General features: G+C 40.4%; 1 protein-coding gene across 2 annotated transcripts in view; it reads left to right on the top strand.

The window, feature by feature from the left end:
• LOC122816397 (nodal modulator 1-like) overlaps positions 1-18,106 on the top strand; it is an 877,949-nt gene that overhangs the window by 774,399 nt on the left and 85,444 nt on the right. For both annotated transcript variants that reach the window (XM_044089153.1, XM_044089155.1), the window contains exon 29: positions 4,797-4,916. In XM_044089153.1, the coding sequence (XP_043945088.1) occupies positions 4,797-4,916 (120 nt within the window). The remainder of the gene's footprint in view (positions 1-4,796; positions 4,917-18,106) is intronic.

Here is an 18,106-nt window from a genome sequence, read left to right as displayed (position 1 = left end):
AGAAGCAGGGTGTAGATTTGGAGTGGTGACGTTAGATTGAGGTACAGGGTGCTAACAGCAGGTGTAGCAAGAGTAAGCAGTGTAAGGAGCTAGGCTTTGGCACTTGAGGTGGCTTTCACTGCTTGTGTGCTGTTTCAGGGCTGCTTAACATAGGCCAGCAGAAAGAGATGAGAGGTCTTCTCTTTGTATGGGTCATACCCTTTTAAGCAGAAAAGTTCAGGACCTCCCATTAGAGTTGAAACAGAGGCAACAGTTTGACTTTTCACCACTCTCTCAATTTTGTAAAATGCCAAAGGCCACAGTATAGGCCACATAGAAGACCATTTTATGAAGGGTGCAGGCAGTGATTTCTGTGAAGAATTGTGAAGTTTGGGCCAAGTTATAGTAGGACAGAAATATGAGAGTGATCCCTTTTGATCAGTCTACCTGCCTGAAGAATCTCCAGTGTTGTGGAGAAGCCTGCAGTAAGACTATCAACGGCTCTGACATCTCAGCAAGATGTGGTTGGTAGAAAGTTTAGATTCCATATATCAGCTTGGTGAACCATGAGGTCAGTTAAGGGATCTTTTACCTGGAATATTGTTACAACATGGAAATGGAATATAGGCCTTCAGTTTCTTTCTTTTACATAGTAACCCATCCTCTTTCTCATATATTCCTTCTGTTTCACATCACATAACCCAATCTGTCCTTTCCTGAAGGGCTGTTTAGCTGGATTCTTCTGAGCAACCAGTGAGATTTCTTTGGCTAGCTCTTTCTAGTTCTAAAGGTTAGTGCTCTGCACCCATCTGGCTTTGTTGGCCTAGCCTTCTTGATTGACGGTAAATTATACGTGGCTAATACATAGCATGCTTACCTACACATTCTTTTTCTTCAGAGTCCTTGATTTCAGCTCAAATCAAAAATTCAGGTTGGTACCTTATTTTTTGCTTATTCGGCATTCATATATTCATAAATTATTTAGATGTCATTGCTGCCACCCTATGTAAACATGTAATTTGTTTTATAAAACATCCACCAGACCAAACAATGTTGTAGGAAGTCACGACTTCAGTGCTGTTTAAAAGCTGGAATATCTTTTATTCATAAGGTAAGCGCTTTCATGGTGTCACCACCACTTCTTCAGACCATAACAGAGAACAGTACTTCACAAAACATATATATATATATATATATATATATATATATATATATATATATATATATATATATATATATATATATATATATATAAATATACACTCTCCAATTAAGTCAAATGGACCAATAACAAACTTCAATGCATGTAACATTCTTAAAGACATACAAACAATAAAATACCATGCTCCCAATATTCTGTAAATAATGTGTAATAAAGTAATCTATAATGAGAAATGAATGTTTTTTCGGCATAATACTACATATTTCTTTTTGTTAGGTATGTACTCCCTTTTTTTTTTTGTTAGATGTATTTTTTATACATTTTTTAATCTTCATATCATTAGTTAGGATGACAGGAAATGTTCTTGTTTTCATAACTTGTGCAGTAATGAATGAAGCAATATTTAAGTGATTTTATTTACAGAATATTGGGAGCATGGTATTTTATTGTTTGTATGTCTTTAAGAATGTTACATGCATTGAAGTTTGTTATTGGTCCATTTGAATTAATTGGAGAGTGTATATATATATATATATATATATATATATATATGTTTTGTGAAGTACTGTTCTCTGTTATGGTCTGAAGAAGTGGTGGTGGCACCATGAAAGCGCTTACCTTATGAATAAAAGATATTCCAGCTTTTAAACAGCACTGAAGTCGTGACTTCCTACAACATTGTTTGGTCTGTTGGATGTTTTATGATATATTTTTGAACTGTTTCACCAACAGCTCATTTATCCTTGCTGCATCTTGTTTGGTGTTATATGTAATTTGTTTTCCTTATGCATTTATTTGACTCTCTGCCTATCCTCCTTGTCTTAATGTGTTATCTGCGGTAGATCACTGATCCAGTCTGGGCCATTTTCAGGCAAGCCCAGAAAATATAGAACAGAAATATGTAAATACACTTAGGAGCTGATGAACAATAGGCAATTACTTAAGGAGGTACTAGAAGTTGCTAGCTAAGCACAGTAAAACTTAGCTGTGGTACCATTTTTTTCTGTTATCTTAAAAGTATAGTAAAGCTGAGTACATTGTTACAGTAGAAAGTTTTACAAAATAATGGTTTGCATATATAATTGTATCTTTTATTTAGACAGTTGTATTATTACAGCTATGTCAAAGAGCCTACACATTTCACCCTTCTAGAGGTTACATTGAACTTCTGTGAGTTTATGTAAGCCATCCTTCAGTGAGCCTTTTTCCTTGAATTTAATTATTTCCATGGCTTGCTGCATTCTGTGTCTACAGAACTGATTATTTTATCATCAGGCAATTAGAATAGCATGCAGGTTTGGCAACGTCTTTACTAAAAGCCATGTTGGTAATGCACGTGGCTACATATGAGGTCACTGAAGTTGTCTCTGTGGAGTAAAAGAACCAAATAGCAAGGTAGCTTAAGTTAGTATTATCAGCATTCCTGAAATTCCTCTCAAATCCTTTTCACCTATCTCAACCTGTCATGCTCAGCATTTGTTTCAAGTGTCTACAGGCAAGGATGTGCATAGCATTTCTCCCAAAAGAAGAGGGCGGTTTTTCTCGGCCTCAAGCTGTTTCAGGGTCACTTTTGTCTGTGATCTCAGTAAGTTCACTAGCATGTCACTGGCATTCCAGATCAGCAGGCAAAGAAGAAGCTTGAATATCCCCAGGCTATCTACACAATATTTGGTCATTCAAGATGTTGTAAAGGCTGCCTGAAGATCAGGCAAGAACTTTTCTAGGAAGATTGACGAGCATTGTGATCCAGAATGGAAAGACTGTGGCTTTTCGTGTATAATCAGCAACTTATTTGTCAGTCATCAATGGTAGAGGGGGATAACATGAACAGATAGACTGTTTTATGTCACAAGTGAGAGATCACCTCTAAGATTTGGTTACAGAAATCGACTGGAGAACTCGCAAGTCTCAGTGCTTTGCTGTAATGCATCTTTTCTGTCATTAGGAGAGAAGTTAATTTGCAAGATTTTTCCTCACTTCCGTTGCGTAGAAAATTCTTCTCAAAATTTTGCATAAAAGATGTCATTTGACTCTGATAGCATTCCACTCTTCTGTATTTTGGCTTATGTGCCTTGATCATTCCTACATTGCAAGGGGGTCCTCATGCAGAATGTGACATCATGACTTTATCCTGTGCAAGTTGTGTATTTGGCCATAGAGTTCCTACTGAGAACCATATGTGGTTTCATGTGAGGTTTCTGATGTTTTTCTAGTAGCCAGGAAATGACTAAACCTGTTATATTGGTGGTCTAGATCCTTTATTTTCAGGGTGTTACTGGTACATGGCTATCTTCTTTGTTTGACCAGTGCTAGACCCAATGATTATCTGCAGCTTGGATATGCTAAGGACTTTACCAGTAGATATGTTGTTCTTCTACTGTTCCATTCAAGTACCCCCTTCCCATACTGCAGTTTGAATGGTGTTGTGAAAAAAGCATAATATACTTTCTTTTGAGCCTCTCTTCCTTTGAAATACGTTCCTTTTTACAATGTTATGTCTGTTGGCTGTTACCTAAGCCAGAAATGTTCCATGCTTTCTGGGAGGAAGGAACTATATATGGCATTCCCTAAAGACAGGGTTTCCTTATACGCGAGTCCTGAGTTCATGCTTTATGTGGCCTCCAGTTTTACTTTTAACTGGTCAAATCACCCTTTTGAGTACTTTGGTTTCAGAAATGCTATATTGCTATTCTTGTTTAGAACAAGCTGCAGTCTGAAGTACAAAGCATTTTGTTGCCTTTATAATGGGCTGGCATTGTGGTTGGCATACAAAACAGACTGCCCATTTGCATGGGAAGATTTTGATTTTGTTGCTAAGTTACTAATAATTCCCTTCTTGGTCTTCTTAGTCCTTATTTTAGAGTGTTGCTGCCTTCACCTTTTGTTTTAAATCCTGTTTTGTTAAAGATGTTTGTGCTGTGACAATTTGGTCGGTGATTCACATTTACATAGGACTTTACTTTTGTCAATAAATCCAAAGTATATACAGGGTTTGAAAGTGTCCAGCTAATTTCATATTGACTGCCAGAGGAATATTAATTCGACTGATGTACGCTGTTGACTGAAAGTTTTTTCAGACGATAGGCTAGTTAAGCTGGAACATAGCACATCTCCAGATCTTATAAAATGCGTACTCGGAAGCATGGATTAGTCCCATTTATCTTGTTCCTTTTGCATCTTCTTTCTAACCAGTGCTTCACAGGCTTGGAAGAGCTAGAGAGAGAGAGAAAAATGTATGCCTCTTCCCTTTTTTTATCACTGAACAAAGGTGGAAAGCTTGCCTAGGAAGTCTTCTTTGAACGTAGAGTTGAGCAGTGGCATGTGAGCTATTTTGTTAAGTAACCCACTGAATGAACATGTGTAGAATATCTAAGAGTCTGTATAAATTGCAGGTTAGAGTTTTCCTGTTTTAACTTCAGATTCTCTGCAAATACTAATGTCTGTCTGTGTATGACTAATAGCATGCATCAGTAGCGTTTGCTTTAGGTAATTTATTTTGGGGATTCTGTGCAGTCGTAGGTAATTTAATACGTTTCACTGTATGTGTCCTTTATGTAAAGAGAAGGGGCTTTAGAGAATTTGGGTTTTCATTTGACAGTAACAGTGAAATTCTGTATGTGCTAAGTTATTAATCAATGATCTTCACTATTTTCAGAATTACATAGTGGTTCTGGATTCTACATTGTCAAAGTCACAGTATGAATACACATTGCCTCAAGTGTCATTCAGTGCATCTGGATACAGTAAACATGTCACATTAAAATTTAATCCAACAGTAAGTATGAGATTTTGAAATTATTTCCATTGTAAATCATTGCCAAGATGCATTTAATCGAAAGCCTGCATTCTGTCACTGGTTTTACTGTATTTGCTTCTTTTTCTGGCATCTTAGGAAAACATTTTCTGCTGCTTATTTATAGAGTTAAAAATATGAAACCTGTGTCAAAATTTCAGTTAACATTTAAAGTACTATGTTTCTCTTATCTGTTGTTTCTCTCTCTCATCATAAATTCCCCCAAATTGGTGTACCTCCTTTTTTTTAACCCGTTCTGTTTCCTCATCAGTGTCTTCCCAGGTTTAGGTCCTTTAAGTATCTTTTTTTCATTAAAATGTAAGAGTCAGTTGTTGATTTGCTCTTGAAACGGTGAGCACAATTTAATAATGTTTCATAGGCAGTTGTATAGTAGAATTTTATTTAATTTTATTTTTCGTCTGTTTATGCACTCTTCACAACTGACCATTTGCATGTACTGCTTGGGTGAAGTAATTCGCAAAGAAGGAAGAAGTGGAACAGAGAAGACCATACGCTGTACAGAGCAATAAAGTAACACTATAAAACAAAAACTGTACAGTAGCAATTAACAGATGTAGAAAAAATAGTAAGAGAAATGCACATTTCACAGTTCTACACATTTCAGGTTTATATCTTGGTGTAGATGCTGTGGATTGAGTTTCAGCGCAGGGAAGGGTTGTGGAGTTGAGTGGGTCTAAAGGTTGAAAGGCCCTGTAGAGGCAAGCACAGCTTGATTTGGTATGAAGTATTTTTTAAGTTCAGCTCTGAAGGTGGAGAAAGGGGATTGTAGTTTCTTTAGGTGGTGCGAGGAAATAATTCCCATATTTTAGTTGCAAAGATGGAGAAGGTGGTTAGTGGTGTGTGTGTGTGTGTGTGTGTGTGTGTGTGTGTGTGTGTGTGTGTGTGTGTGTGTGTGTGTGTGTTGTATAAAGGCAGCTCTTTCACATCATACTCTGAAAATGTGAAGAGGATATGCTAGACACTTTGAATTGTATATACAGGGTACAAAAAAGAACCTAAAGCAGAGCAGTAATTTGGTCACAACCTTCTCATACATGGGTGGTAGTATGAAGACTGACCTCATGGAGAGAATTGTTGGTTGTTGGTGAAGCACCCACCAAGAGGAGAAAACGATGAGAGAAGAAAGGAGCCACTTTTGAGATTTTAAGTATTTTTCCTCTGTTTATTTGCTAAGTTTTTCTGCATAGTCGCCTATTTTGAGCATTTTCTGGCTTGTTAAACTTGATTTCTGCATTAGTAACTGTATTTAGAGCACAACCTAGAGCTGTTTACTGAATTTCCTGTTTGCACTTATTTTTAAAATCGTTTTTTTCTCAAAACTTGCATTTTATCTGTCTTTGGCCTAGCACTCTTGTGTGGGGTCATTTACTGCACTGTTATAACTTGTTGATACTTGTGAACCTCTACTATCTCTGAAAAAACAAAAAACAAAAAAAATCTTGCTTTTTTCCCACTTTTCTGAGATTTAAAAAAGTTCAGTTACAGGCTTGCTGTTCTTGAACTGTTTGTAAGTTTCTGTGAGGCCATTTTTGCTTGGGCTAAAGGGAAGTCTCTCTGTTGATCAGTGGCAGTGAAAAACATTGAGCAGCCTGCCTGCCCCTGTGGGAGTGGTTACTGACTTGGAACTGTAGTTTTATTGGCCATTTTGGGTCAATTCCAAAACTCCTTCATCTTCCTCTCTTAAAACCTGGTTGCCTCGTGGTTTTGGCGTCTTTTCAGGCTTGTTGGCTGTTGGTGAAGCACCCACCAAGAGGAGAAAACACTGAGAGAAGAAAGGAGCCACTTTTGAGATTTTAAGTATTTTTCCTCTGTTTATTTGCTAAGTTTTTCTGCATAGCCGCCTATTTTGAGCATTTTCTGGCTTGTTAAACTTGATTTCTGCATTAGTAACTGTATTTAGAGCACAACCTAGAGCTGTTTACTGAATTTCCTGTTTGCACTTATTTTTAAAATCGTTTTTTCTCAAAACTTGCATTTTATCTGTCTTTGGCCTAGCATTCTTGTGTGGGGTCATTTACTGCACTGTTATAACTTGTTGATACTTGTGAACCTCTGCTATCTCTTGCTTTTTTCCCACTTTTCTGAGATTTAAAAAAGTTCAGTTACAGGCTTGCTGTTCTTGAACTGTTTCTAAGTTTCTGTGAGGCCATTTTTTGCTTGGGCTAAAGGGAAGTCTCTCTGTTGATCAGTGGCAGTGAAAAACATTGAGCAGCCTGCCTGCCCCTGTGGGAGTGGTTACTGACTTGAAACTGTAGTTTTATTGGCCATTTTGGGTCAATTCCAAAACTCCTTCATCTTCCTCTCTTAAAACCCTCTTTTGCGCGGTTTTGCGTGTTTTTGTGCATAGAGCAACAGCGGGCAGCGCCACCTAATTGGGTTTAAACTATTCCTGGCTCCACAAAGTCTGCTCTTCACTTTTTCCCTTAGAACTGCTCTATCTCTCAATTTAAGCACCATATTCTCATTCTAAGGCCCTTCACTGGTCCAATTAAGTAATCCTACAAGTTAGCACTATTAAACCATAAGCACTACTTACTCTTATACTCTCTAAGATTACCCTGTCCTCTATTGGTCCATCTTAAATTCAGTTTCCCTATATTACTCTAGCATGTCCAAAGGTCAGTCAGTGGTTTTCTCTCCAGTCCAGCTGGTGAATCTGGGAATTTTGAGGCAATGTTACAACTGTCTCATGTACACGGACAACCCTCTCCTCCTCCAAACAGGTTCAAATATATGTGAGAGATGCAACTATTTAGCCAAACTGGAGGCTGAGCTCTCTCATCTCAAAACTGGTGTAACCAGTCAGGAGGAGAAGGTAACCTCACACAACACAATTCCAGTATCACATAGTCCCACCACATCAGTGAACCAAACACATAAATACACAAAAACATACTCGGATGCTCTAAATAAAAATCTACCTAAGCAACAGAGACCTCCAAAGCAGACATCCAAGCAAACGCTACCTCAAAACAAAACACACACAACACATAACCCACAAAGTCAGTGTGCCAAGCAGCCACAGCCCTTAAGGCTGAATAACACACCTGATACTCTTGTAATAGGTGACTCTATTGTCAGACACACTGACGTCCCGCTCACCAGGCTGAATAAAGAAAAGATCACGATGAGCTGCCTGTTGGGTGCTAGGATCCGCCACATAACGCAAGCACTCAGGTCACTCCAAAGCAAATACAAATATGACTCAGTCATTGTACATGCTGGTGTGAATGATCTGAGATGTACCTCCCCGGACTACATGAAAAGAGACATAGAGGAGCTCTCTGATCATGCAGCCCAGGCTGGTATGACCCTGACCTTGAGCAGCATCTTACCCTCACCTAGAATGATGCCACAGTACAAAGACAAAATGATCGATTTTAACAATTGGCTAAAATTTTGGTGTCATTCAAAGGGGATCCAGTGTCTGTCAGCCTGGGATGACATGCTCGACAAGCCACGTTGTTTCGCTAGGGACGGCTTGCACCTGTCACCACTGGGCTTTGGATATTGGCAAAGGCTCTTGCCACCCCATAGTGCCTTTTTTGGCAAGGCTCAAAAGTCAAACCCACCCCCATAGACAGCACAAGGAACAAGAAACTAAGGGTAATGCTGCTAAACGCCAGAATTCTTAACCTCAAGATGCACGCACTCGAAGCTCTCCTCAGTATGGAGAACATCGTTATCTGTGCAGTGACAGAAACCTGGTTCAAGGCTCCAGAGAGCACCCCAGCACTACCAGGCTATACCTCATATCATGCTTTTCGGCCCCAAAACCCGGACCGAACCACAAAAGGAGGGGGAGTTTCCATATTTATCAAGGATATCCACACCTCCAGGTTAGTGGCATTGCACGAAGTATCGGAGACCATCCATGTGCAACTAACAGTGGGCAAGACTGCTTTTCAGTTTATAGCATCCTACAGACCACCCTCTCAAAGTCAGGAATCCCACTCGGCTTTCCTGAAAACGTTGGAGAACATGAAGATCTCTCCGAACACCATTATATTGGGCGACGCCAAACATTGACTGGGAGCACTACTCAAGCCCCAGCACCTTAGCCCAAAGGTTCCTGGAAATTATAAACTCAAATGCTATGGAACAACTAGTCACCACTCCCACAAGAGGGGACAACATACTAGACCTGATCATTACCAACATGGGGACTCTATGCGCCACACCAGAAGTATATCCCTCATTGGTAAGATCAAACCACAAATTAATTTCACTGGATGTCCACATCCCGACCCCACCCCCAGCCCAGAAAACCACAGTGAAAAACTTCTCAAAAGCAAGCTTCTCACTTCTCAAAACCGAAGTGGAATCCTTCAAGGCCCCAGGGCCAGTGGAAACTACGGCCCAAACTGCAGAATCCTATATAAACGCATTCTACGGACATCTCCAGGAATGCATGGATCATGCTATCCCAAACAAAAACCAATCATCCAAAGGCAGGCGTCCAGTCTGGTGGACCCCTGCCATAAATAAACTGTACAACAGAAGGAGGAAGCTACTACATGATAGAGCAAAATCCCTAATAGGGAAGGCATCTCTGATCAGTACTAGCAAAAATTACAATCCCTCATAAAATCCTCCAAGGCCAGCTTCGAGAGAAAAATTGCACAGGACACCAAAGACAATCATAAGGCTTTTTTCAGTTATGTTAGAAACCTGGGATGCAACTCCCAGACTTGTTCTGAGTTGATTCTAAATGACAAAAATACACTGAACCCACAGACATCGCCAATATCCTGGCAGACAGGTTCAGTGCAAACTTCTCCACCCCCAAAAGCGCAAGTATCTATCCTGGCAGAGGGCTGCCTCCCAAACATCTCTGATGCTCAGGTGAAGGCTGCCCTCTTCAAAGCAAAAACACTGCTTCCATGGGACCAGATGGCGTCCCAGGTTGCGCCCTACATGAACTCAAAGAGGAACTAATCCCTCAAATAAAACAGCTATACAATCTCAGCCTCACTACAGAATATGTGCCCACAGAATGGCATACAGCAACAGTGGTCCCACTCCACAAAGGTGGAGCCTCTACGGACCCTGGAAACTATCGCCCCATAAGCCTGACTAGCTTAGTCTGCAAGGCTATGGAGAGGATCATCATGGAGCTCATAAACAAAGACATTGGGGACCTACAGACACTAGATCCTACCCAGTTCGGCTTTGTCAAGGGCAGATCCTGCCTTTTGAACCTGGTTGACTTTGAAAAAGTCATCAAAGCCATAGATGAAGGGAAGTTAGTCCACACAGCCTATCTGGACCTTGCAAAGGCATTTGACACAATACCCCACTCAGGCATCATAGATAAGCTATCCAGCTTAAATATAAACCCCTATGTCACAAGATGGGTTGCAAACTGGCTCAAAGACAGAACCCACAGAGTGAGAGTTGCTGGAGCCATGTCAGACTCGAAACCGGTCACAAGTGGCGTCCCACAGGGTTCTGTCCTGGGACCACTCTTGTTCGGTGTATACTTTTCCGAGGTACAGGCAAACGTGGGAGGACTATGGCTCACCAAGTTCGCAGACGACTGCAAACTGGGCGCCATAATCAACTCTCCAGCTGACACAAACATCCTTCAAAAAGGTCTCACAGAGACAGATAACTGGTGCCAGCGCCATGGTTAAAGCTAAATGCCAAAAAATGTATAGTCATACCCTTTGGCAAAAACAATGTGCCCACAAATTACCACATAGGCGGAAACCCATTAAGTACAGAAAAAGTTATTAGGTACCTGGGGACCCAAGTTGATAGCAATCTCTCCTTTGAAAACCACATTGCCAAAGTGGTTAGAAAGACCTTCTACATAGCCCACCTCATCACGAAGGGTTTCACATCTAGATCAAGAGAGGTAATCGTGCCCCTTTATTCATCCCTAATCAGGCCCATCATAGAATACAATGCCCCTTTTGGGATGTACCTTACCCGACACCTGCAGCAATTAGAAAGACCCCAAAAGTATCTCACCAAGAGGATCAAGGGTCTCAAACAGATGCCATATGCTGCTCGGTTAAAAAAAACTCCAGCTCTACTCAGTTGCATACCGCCTACTTCGAGGCGGTCTATGCCTGACATACAAAGCTATGTCAAATCCAGAATTAATGGACATGCTCCACCTCAGTAAATCTAAATCCCTTAGAGCCACACGCTCGAGGGACTTGAACCTCAGCACAGAAATAAATAGAACTTGCTGGAGGGACAGGTTCATAACCCAGATGCTCCCTTCGCTCTGGAATAGATTTCCAGTTCATGTGAGGCAGAGCACCTCACTGAATCTCTTCAAGAAGAATATCGATAGGTGGATGGGGGATCGTAGGTTTGTCCCAGGGATTACTCCCGTGTCACTATTAGACAGAGGCAGAGTAAACTAAACCTTAAAAAGGGCACAGTATACTCAAATCAAGGGGTGGCATAAGCCATACAGAATCGGGCTAGGCTTATAATTGCCCCAGGGCAGATAGCCTAGTATGAACCTATGAACCTTACTCTCTCTTTTTTTTTTTTTTTTTAAATGTCTGCCTCCAAGATGTGTTGCATTTGTTCTCTTTTAGCAAAAAATGTACATTTTTTCACTGTATTTTATGTATGGTACTTATTTTATAAACCTAAACAGAGTTCCATTCCAGGTTCCATATTCCTAAAGTACCGTATAATTCATTTAGTATGCAAATTAAAATCCTGACATACTCCTTATGGTCATTTTTCAGGTCTGAATGGCTGTTTTCAAGGGTTTAAATGAACTTTGAGGTATTTCTTAGCTTGTTGTCAGGTCTTTAGATAATTTTCTTACTTTTTTAATGGACTGTATAGTGAGTAATTATTTTAGGGTTCTTTGTCGTGTCTGTTCATTTTTTTATATATTTTTAGTTTAGTGTGAGAGGTATGTTAAGATTTACAGTACAGCTTTTTTTAGCCAGTCTTAGTTGAGTTAAAATCAGTTCAGTTTTGATGCCTTTTGCTGATGGTGTAGTTGCAATCAGCATTTTGTCTTTATTTTATTTTTTTTTTGTTTTAATATTAATGAATATAATTTCAGTTGGGTTGATGTAGATGGACAGGGTTTTATGGTTTATGGTGATTTATTTTTCTAATTTATTATTGGTAAATGGGAAGGAGTGAATGAGAATTTTAAAAAAAAAATTTTTAAAACCTCAAAATTAATAGGAGCTGTGGTCGTTTTTTTTCTTTCCACACATAAGTGCAGATTTAGGCTCGTGGGCTGCTTTAGCTGGATTGAAGTGTTTTGGAGTTGTGTGTTTCTATATTTTGTGTGCACACAGTCCGAACTTTTAGCTTAGTTTTAGGTGGGTGATTATGGTAGCTTTAAAGGATTTTTTAGGAAGGCTGATGTCTTAAGTTATTGTAATAAAGATTTGATGATGCGTCAAGGAATGCAAAAAAAAATCTTTGATGGCTAAAGGATGATAATATAATTTATCTACGGAGATCAGAAGAAAAAAAATATTTAAAATCCTTTATCTGTGACCATTATAAGGATAAATAAAAATGTGCGCAGAGGCCGACTAGATAATAAACCTACCTTTGATAAGGTAAATCATACTCAATTCTTCACCGATCTGCAATAAATTGTCTTCTGTGAAGAACTGCTTAATTAGTTTGTCAGATGCCTAGCACAATAAGTTCATGATATGGTTTTATGGTAACTGCTGAGAGAGGCCACACTTAGCTCCTCCATTTTTTTAGTCAGCAACTTTATTATTGCCCCCACACACACACACACACACACACACACACACACACAAACCTTGTATTAAACATAGTTCTTTGAACCAGTATTACTCCCTCAAGTCCAGTCTGTGATCTGGATCACAGAATAAGCCATGGTTTATTTTAGCTGCAGCTGGGCATCCAGTCTCTTAGAATTCTGTTCCAACTGACATTTGAACTTGCTTTCCTCTTTTTTTCTGTTCAGAAAATGTATACAGCTATATAGTTAGGTTTGTATGCTGCAGTGCACTGTAGAATCACATATTTTTATGTATTTAATTTCAGTCCGCACCAGTTGCTAATGCAGTACTATCTTTGTTACAGTATTAACTTGCTGTTTTTCTTTCTGTTAGTAAACTAGTGTCTAACTCAACTTACTGTTTGCTGTTCCTCCTCCCGAAATTAAATTTTTACTTTATATAGCTCTTAAAGAATCATTAGGTGTAGAAACAAAAAAAAAATCATATTTATCTGTCTATGAAGTTCTACACGTTCTGCACCTGCCAGCAGCTCAACAACTAACTGCCTGTTAGTAATTTAATTTTTTTAAACCCTGATTGCCTTCATGGCACAGACATGCTAATGTCGTTTTGTTTTCTTGGAAACCTATATCCTGCCCGTAAGGCACAGTGAGAGCACAGCTGATGAGCTTCAGGTACCATGGTCTGTACTGTCAAACCATACTCCCATCACATAGAATGGAAGTAATGAGAAATGCTGTTAAGATTTAGAATCCTCAATAAAAACGTCAAGTGACTTTTTGTGGCAACTGTTTTGTGTTTCTTTCCTAACATTTTATACCACGTGTGAAGAATTCTTGCAGAAGGATAAAGAAGTAACTGAAGATAACGTAGCCTTTTAAAAGTGATATCTTGGGAGTTTCAGGCCCTGTCTTCCATCTACCTTACTTCCTTGAGTCAGCCAGAGTATCTCATTTACTGTCTTTCAAAGCCCAGCTTGTTAGTGAAGTTATCGTCATTGTTTATGAGTTTTGTTTCCCATCAGACTGCAAAGGTGTCAGTAGATTTATGTCAGGGAAGAGAAATAATGCAGTTTTATGTAACTGTACTTTCTCAAAGAGCTCTAATGTTTGAGCGCAAATGATTTTTTTACTTCACTGAATGAGAAGTTAAAAAAAAAAAAACTGAAAGTTACTTTATGCAAGCTGTGAAGATTGGGGAAAGATTGGCGAAGGCTGCCAGCCTAGTCAAATGGAATTTGATACATAATTCTATCATTTGTATAAATAAATGTAAAATACAGGCTTGTGTTCTTAAATGAAAGAAAACACTAAAATGGGAACTTCAAGATTGTTGCAACATTGCCATCTGCTATAAGGAAAACCAAGCCAAGCATTTCAAATGTTCTTTGAAGTTACAGTTATCTAAATGGTGGTGCCAAAGCGACTGGCTGAACACATTTTTTCTATTGTCTTAACTTAAGGAATGACTGCTGGAATGTAAATGTGAAATGTCTTTTATTGTTGTAATTTCCTGAGCAGGTGTTAGCTTGCTAAATAATGCAGTTTGTTGGCCTGGGAACTCCAGACTAAGTGTCAAAATGATGTAATGTGTATACTGGGAAAACCTAAGTGTCAAAATGATGTAATCTGGAAGGGCTTTAGCAGAGCTGTTTGTTAGTGAGTTTAAAAATTACTGTTGAGAGAGAAAGAGACTGTAAGCATTTTGTCTTGGACCATCAACCCCAGCACTGCTTATGCTCTTTATGTATGTAAGTAGGATTGTAACACTGTGTTTTCTATTAAGATTAGCTAAAGATTAGAAAGTTCGATTAAGTGTTTTTCTTTGACATCAGACCTGTCCTACTGTATTATTTTAAGTTTCTGTGTGATCTCTGAAGTCTTGGATATCTCTGTGGTGTAGTAGTTTTGTCTTGTGTTTTAATTATTTATTATTAAATATTTTAAAAACCTTTACCTGTGGCTGGTTTGTGTAGAGATAGTTATCTCTAGAGTACATTGCATATTTATAGAGTTTATTGTAATAAGCCACTCTAATAAGCCGTAGACTGAATAGTCACATTACCAATTGGATAATTATATTGCACAGTAGTAATTGGACACCCTTTCAAGGGCCTTTGGGTAGCTGATAACTATTAGCTGGTGGTGGCAGAAATTACTACTGTATAGTCTGGGTAAAGGGGCACAGCTGGAGAATCTGTGTCAGCCTTTCCCAGGAGTGTCTGTGAAGTTGTATAAATACTTATCTCAAAGTGTGGGTGCGTGTCAGCTACCTGGGCAGGGACACGAAGCACTGGTTGGACAGAGAGGGTATTAGAGGTTAGCTTGCCAACTAGGCTGAGATCTGGACCCTATAGCTGTGCCAGTGGGGAGTCTTACTGGGGACCTGGGGAGCAAGGGAGCAACCAGCCCCAGACTGACTGTGATCTCTGTGTGCACTTAAGGGAAATTGTATTTTACTGTGTGTATTTGTTATCCTTTCCTCTTCTACGAGACGACCTCCCTGGTGTTAGTGGTGAGGATTGAGGCTTCTTGATTGCTGGGCCAGGACATGGTCGTCACATATCTGGTGGCAGTGGTTGGGATAAGATATCCTCACATATCTGTTTGGCAGCTGTGGGATATCCACATCACTTATTAATTAGTTGGCAAATACTAATTGTGTTGTAGTGGTGTGGCTAGAGTGAATCCTGTAACTTATGTACAGTGAACTCCGAAAGTGTTTTGTACTCTTAAGTCAGCCACGTAGTGTAAACTCAGAGTTCAGATCACAATTGTTTTATTTCTTTTGTTAGCTTAGTCAGTCAGGGTGAGCAGGCAGCATTTCAGCACAGGAGTATTGAAAGCTGACAAGGAGCCAGCTGTTGGAGATGTACCAGGCTAGGGGACTGGTTCATGGAAACCTGATTGAGGCAGACCTGATTGCAACCTTGGTTACAGCTGCATCAGAAAACAGCATCCAGGAGGATAGTCAGACTGGCAGTGGAGATGCAATATCCTCGGAGAATGGACAGCTCAACCTTTCTGTGAAGGCAGTGGAGATGCAATATCCTCGGAGAATGGACAGCTCAACCTTTCTGCAGTGGACTTAACTCCAGCTGGAGCTAAAGAGACTTGAGTTGGAGGCCAGGCATTTGCAGATAGAAGCTGAAGAACAGGAGCGTCAGAGGAAGCATGAGAGGGAAATGCTGACTCTTTGCCAGAGTCATGGAGGTAATGGGGAAGGGAGTAAGTGGATCCCAGAAGCACAACAGGTCAGTAAATTTCTTCCGCAGTTTAAAGAGGGGGATAATTTTGATAGTTTCATTCACATGTTTGAAAAGGTATGCAAACAGTATAGTGTTGACCAAAGGCTCTGGGTACAGTTCCTGACCCCCTTACTCCATGAGAAAGCTGTAACTTGTATATCACAAATGCCTGACTCTGTTTTGATTATACTGCTGTAAAGAAATGTCTGTTAGAATGTTTTAAGCTAACAACTGAAATGTATAGGTAAAAGTTTTGTGAGCATAGACGCAAGGCAGATGAAAATGTATGTGAATATGTTGTTGAACTGAGCACTTATTTTCATAGCTGGGTGAGTGGATGTCAGTTCACCACTTTTGAAGGGCTGGCAGACCTTTTGCTGAGGGAACAAGCCCTTAGCACTTTGCCTGAGGACATGAGGATCTGGTGCAGCCCTGTACAGGAAGGGGGACCCCCAGCACTGCTCATGGGTCTAAAGGAACCCATGGTGGGCAGCACAGACTGCCCCAACAGAATCTGCCAGTAGCAGGGCAAGCCACTAGTCCAGGCAGACATCCAGGAGCTAGGGTTAAATGTTTTGAATGCAACCAATGGGGCCATGTGGCATACAGATGTCCACGGAGGCAAGGTGGGGAACCAAAGGTGAGGGAGCCAGTAAGTGGGAAAGACAAAATGCCAACAGTATGTTGTCTTGAGACAACAGGGGTACGGAACTGCCATCCTGCAGATGTCCTGAGAGGGAAGGATTTGTATGAGGCAGTACTATTTACTTATGCAGTTACACGCAGTGAGGCTAGGAGACAAGCATGTGGGTCTGGTAGCCTGGGAAAGACCCAGATAGACTGCATACTTGCAGCCAGGACTGGTGAGGTGGTTACTTCAGGGAGTGAGCTACTCTGTAGCAGTGAGACTGAAGGTGAGCCACTGCTTGTGGGTACTGCTGTTCCCTTGGACAGGGTAACTGCAAAGGTAGAGGTGAGTAGTAGTACTCAGGCTGACAGTGAGGCACCACTGTCAGAGGATGCCAGACTTCCAGTGGAAGGGGAGCTGGGAAGGGTTACAAGGAGGGAGTTGAGACAGGCTTAGCTCTCAGACCTTACATTGCAAGGCCTGAGGCAGGTAGCTAGGGAAGCACCTGATTCTCAAGGGAAGGGGAAATCTGTATACTGGGACAAAGAGCTACTATACAGAGAGTGGACCCCTGAGGGAGTACTAGTAGGTGAGAGAGTACAGCAGTTGGTAGTGCCTAGAGCTTACCGTCTGGTGCTTCTAGCCATAGCCCATAATATTCCCTTTGCAGGTCATATGGGCATAAAACGTACAAAGAGGCGTATTATGCAGAACTTCTATTGGCCTGTAATTTCCAGAGATGTAACGGTACTGCAGGACCTGTGAGCAGTGGCAAAATGTAGGCAAGGCAGGAGACAAGGTGGGAGCTTCTTTGATGCCTTTGCCTATGATTGAGGAGCCATTTCAGGGGGTAGCTCTGGATATTGTGGGTCCTCTGAGTACCCTAAGTTCCACAGAGAGAAAAAGTATATCCTAGTGGTAGTGGATTATGCTACACGATACCCTGAGGCAGTGGCTTTGTCCTCCATTGAGGAAGAGAAGGTGGCAAATGCTTTTAGAGATTTTCGGCAAGGTAGGTTTCCCAAAAGAAATACTGACTGATCGAGGTGCCAATTTCCTGTCAGACCTGCTGGCTTGTCTGTGGAAGTCCTGTGGGGTGAAGCACATGAAGACCACCCCCTACCATTCCCAGACTAATGATCTTGTTGAGAGGTTAAACTCTACAATCAAGTCCATGCTATGGGCATTTGCAGATCAGTTTAAGAGGGAGTAGGACAAATATTTGCCCTATCGGTAACAGTTTGGAGTGGTTTGAGCACATGTTAATGGAATTTGATTTTTGATCAGGTAACTACTTCAGGTTAGTACTTGAGAATATGGAGTTAGTTCTCAAAAACATTTTTTTTTGTATTTCCAGGGGGAATACTATCACCAGTTAGATGGTGTTGCTATGGGCTCTTCTTGTGCCCCTACATTTGCGAACAATGTTATGTTATACTGGGAGAAACATTTTGTTTTTGAATCCATTTTCAAGGAACACATTTATAGATATTTTCGTTTTTTGGACAATATTTTTATTGTCTGGAGAGGTCCTCAGGAACTGATTTCCCAGTTTATG

Source organism: Protopterus annectens, chromosome 12.part0 (assembly GCF_019279795.1).
Source record: "Protopterus annectens isolate FY-2018-M chromosome 12.part0, PAN1.0, whole genome shotgun sequence".
Lineage (NCBI taxonomy): Eukaryota > Metazoa > Chordata > Ceratodontiformes > Protopteridae > Protopterus > Protopterus annectens.
Note: the sequence above shows the minus strand (reverse complement) of the source record. Positions and strands in the feature narration are given on the sequence as shown.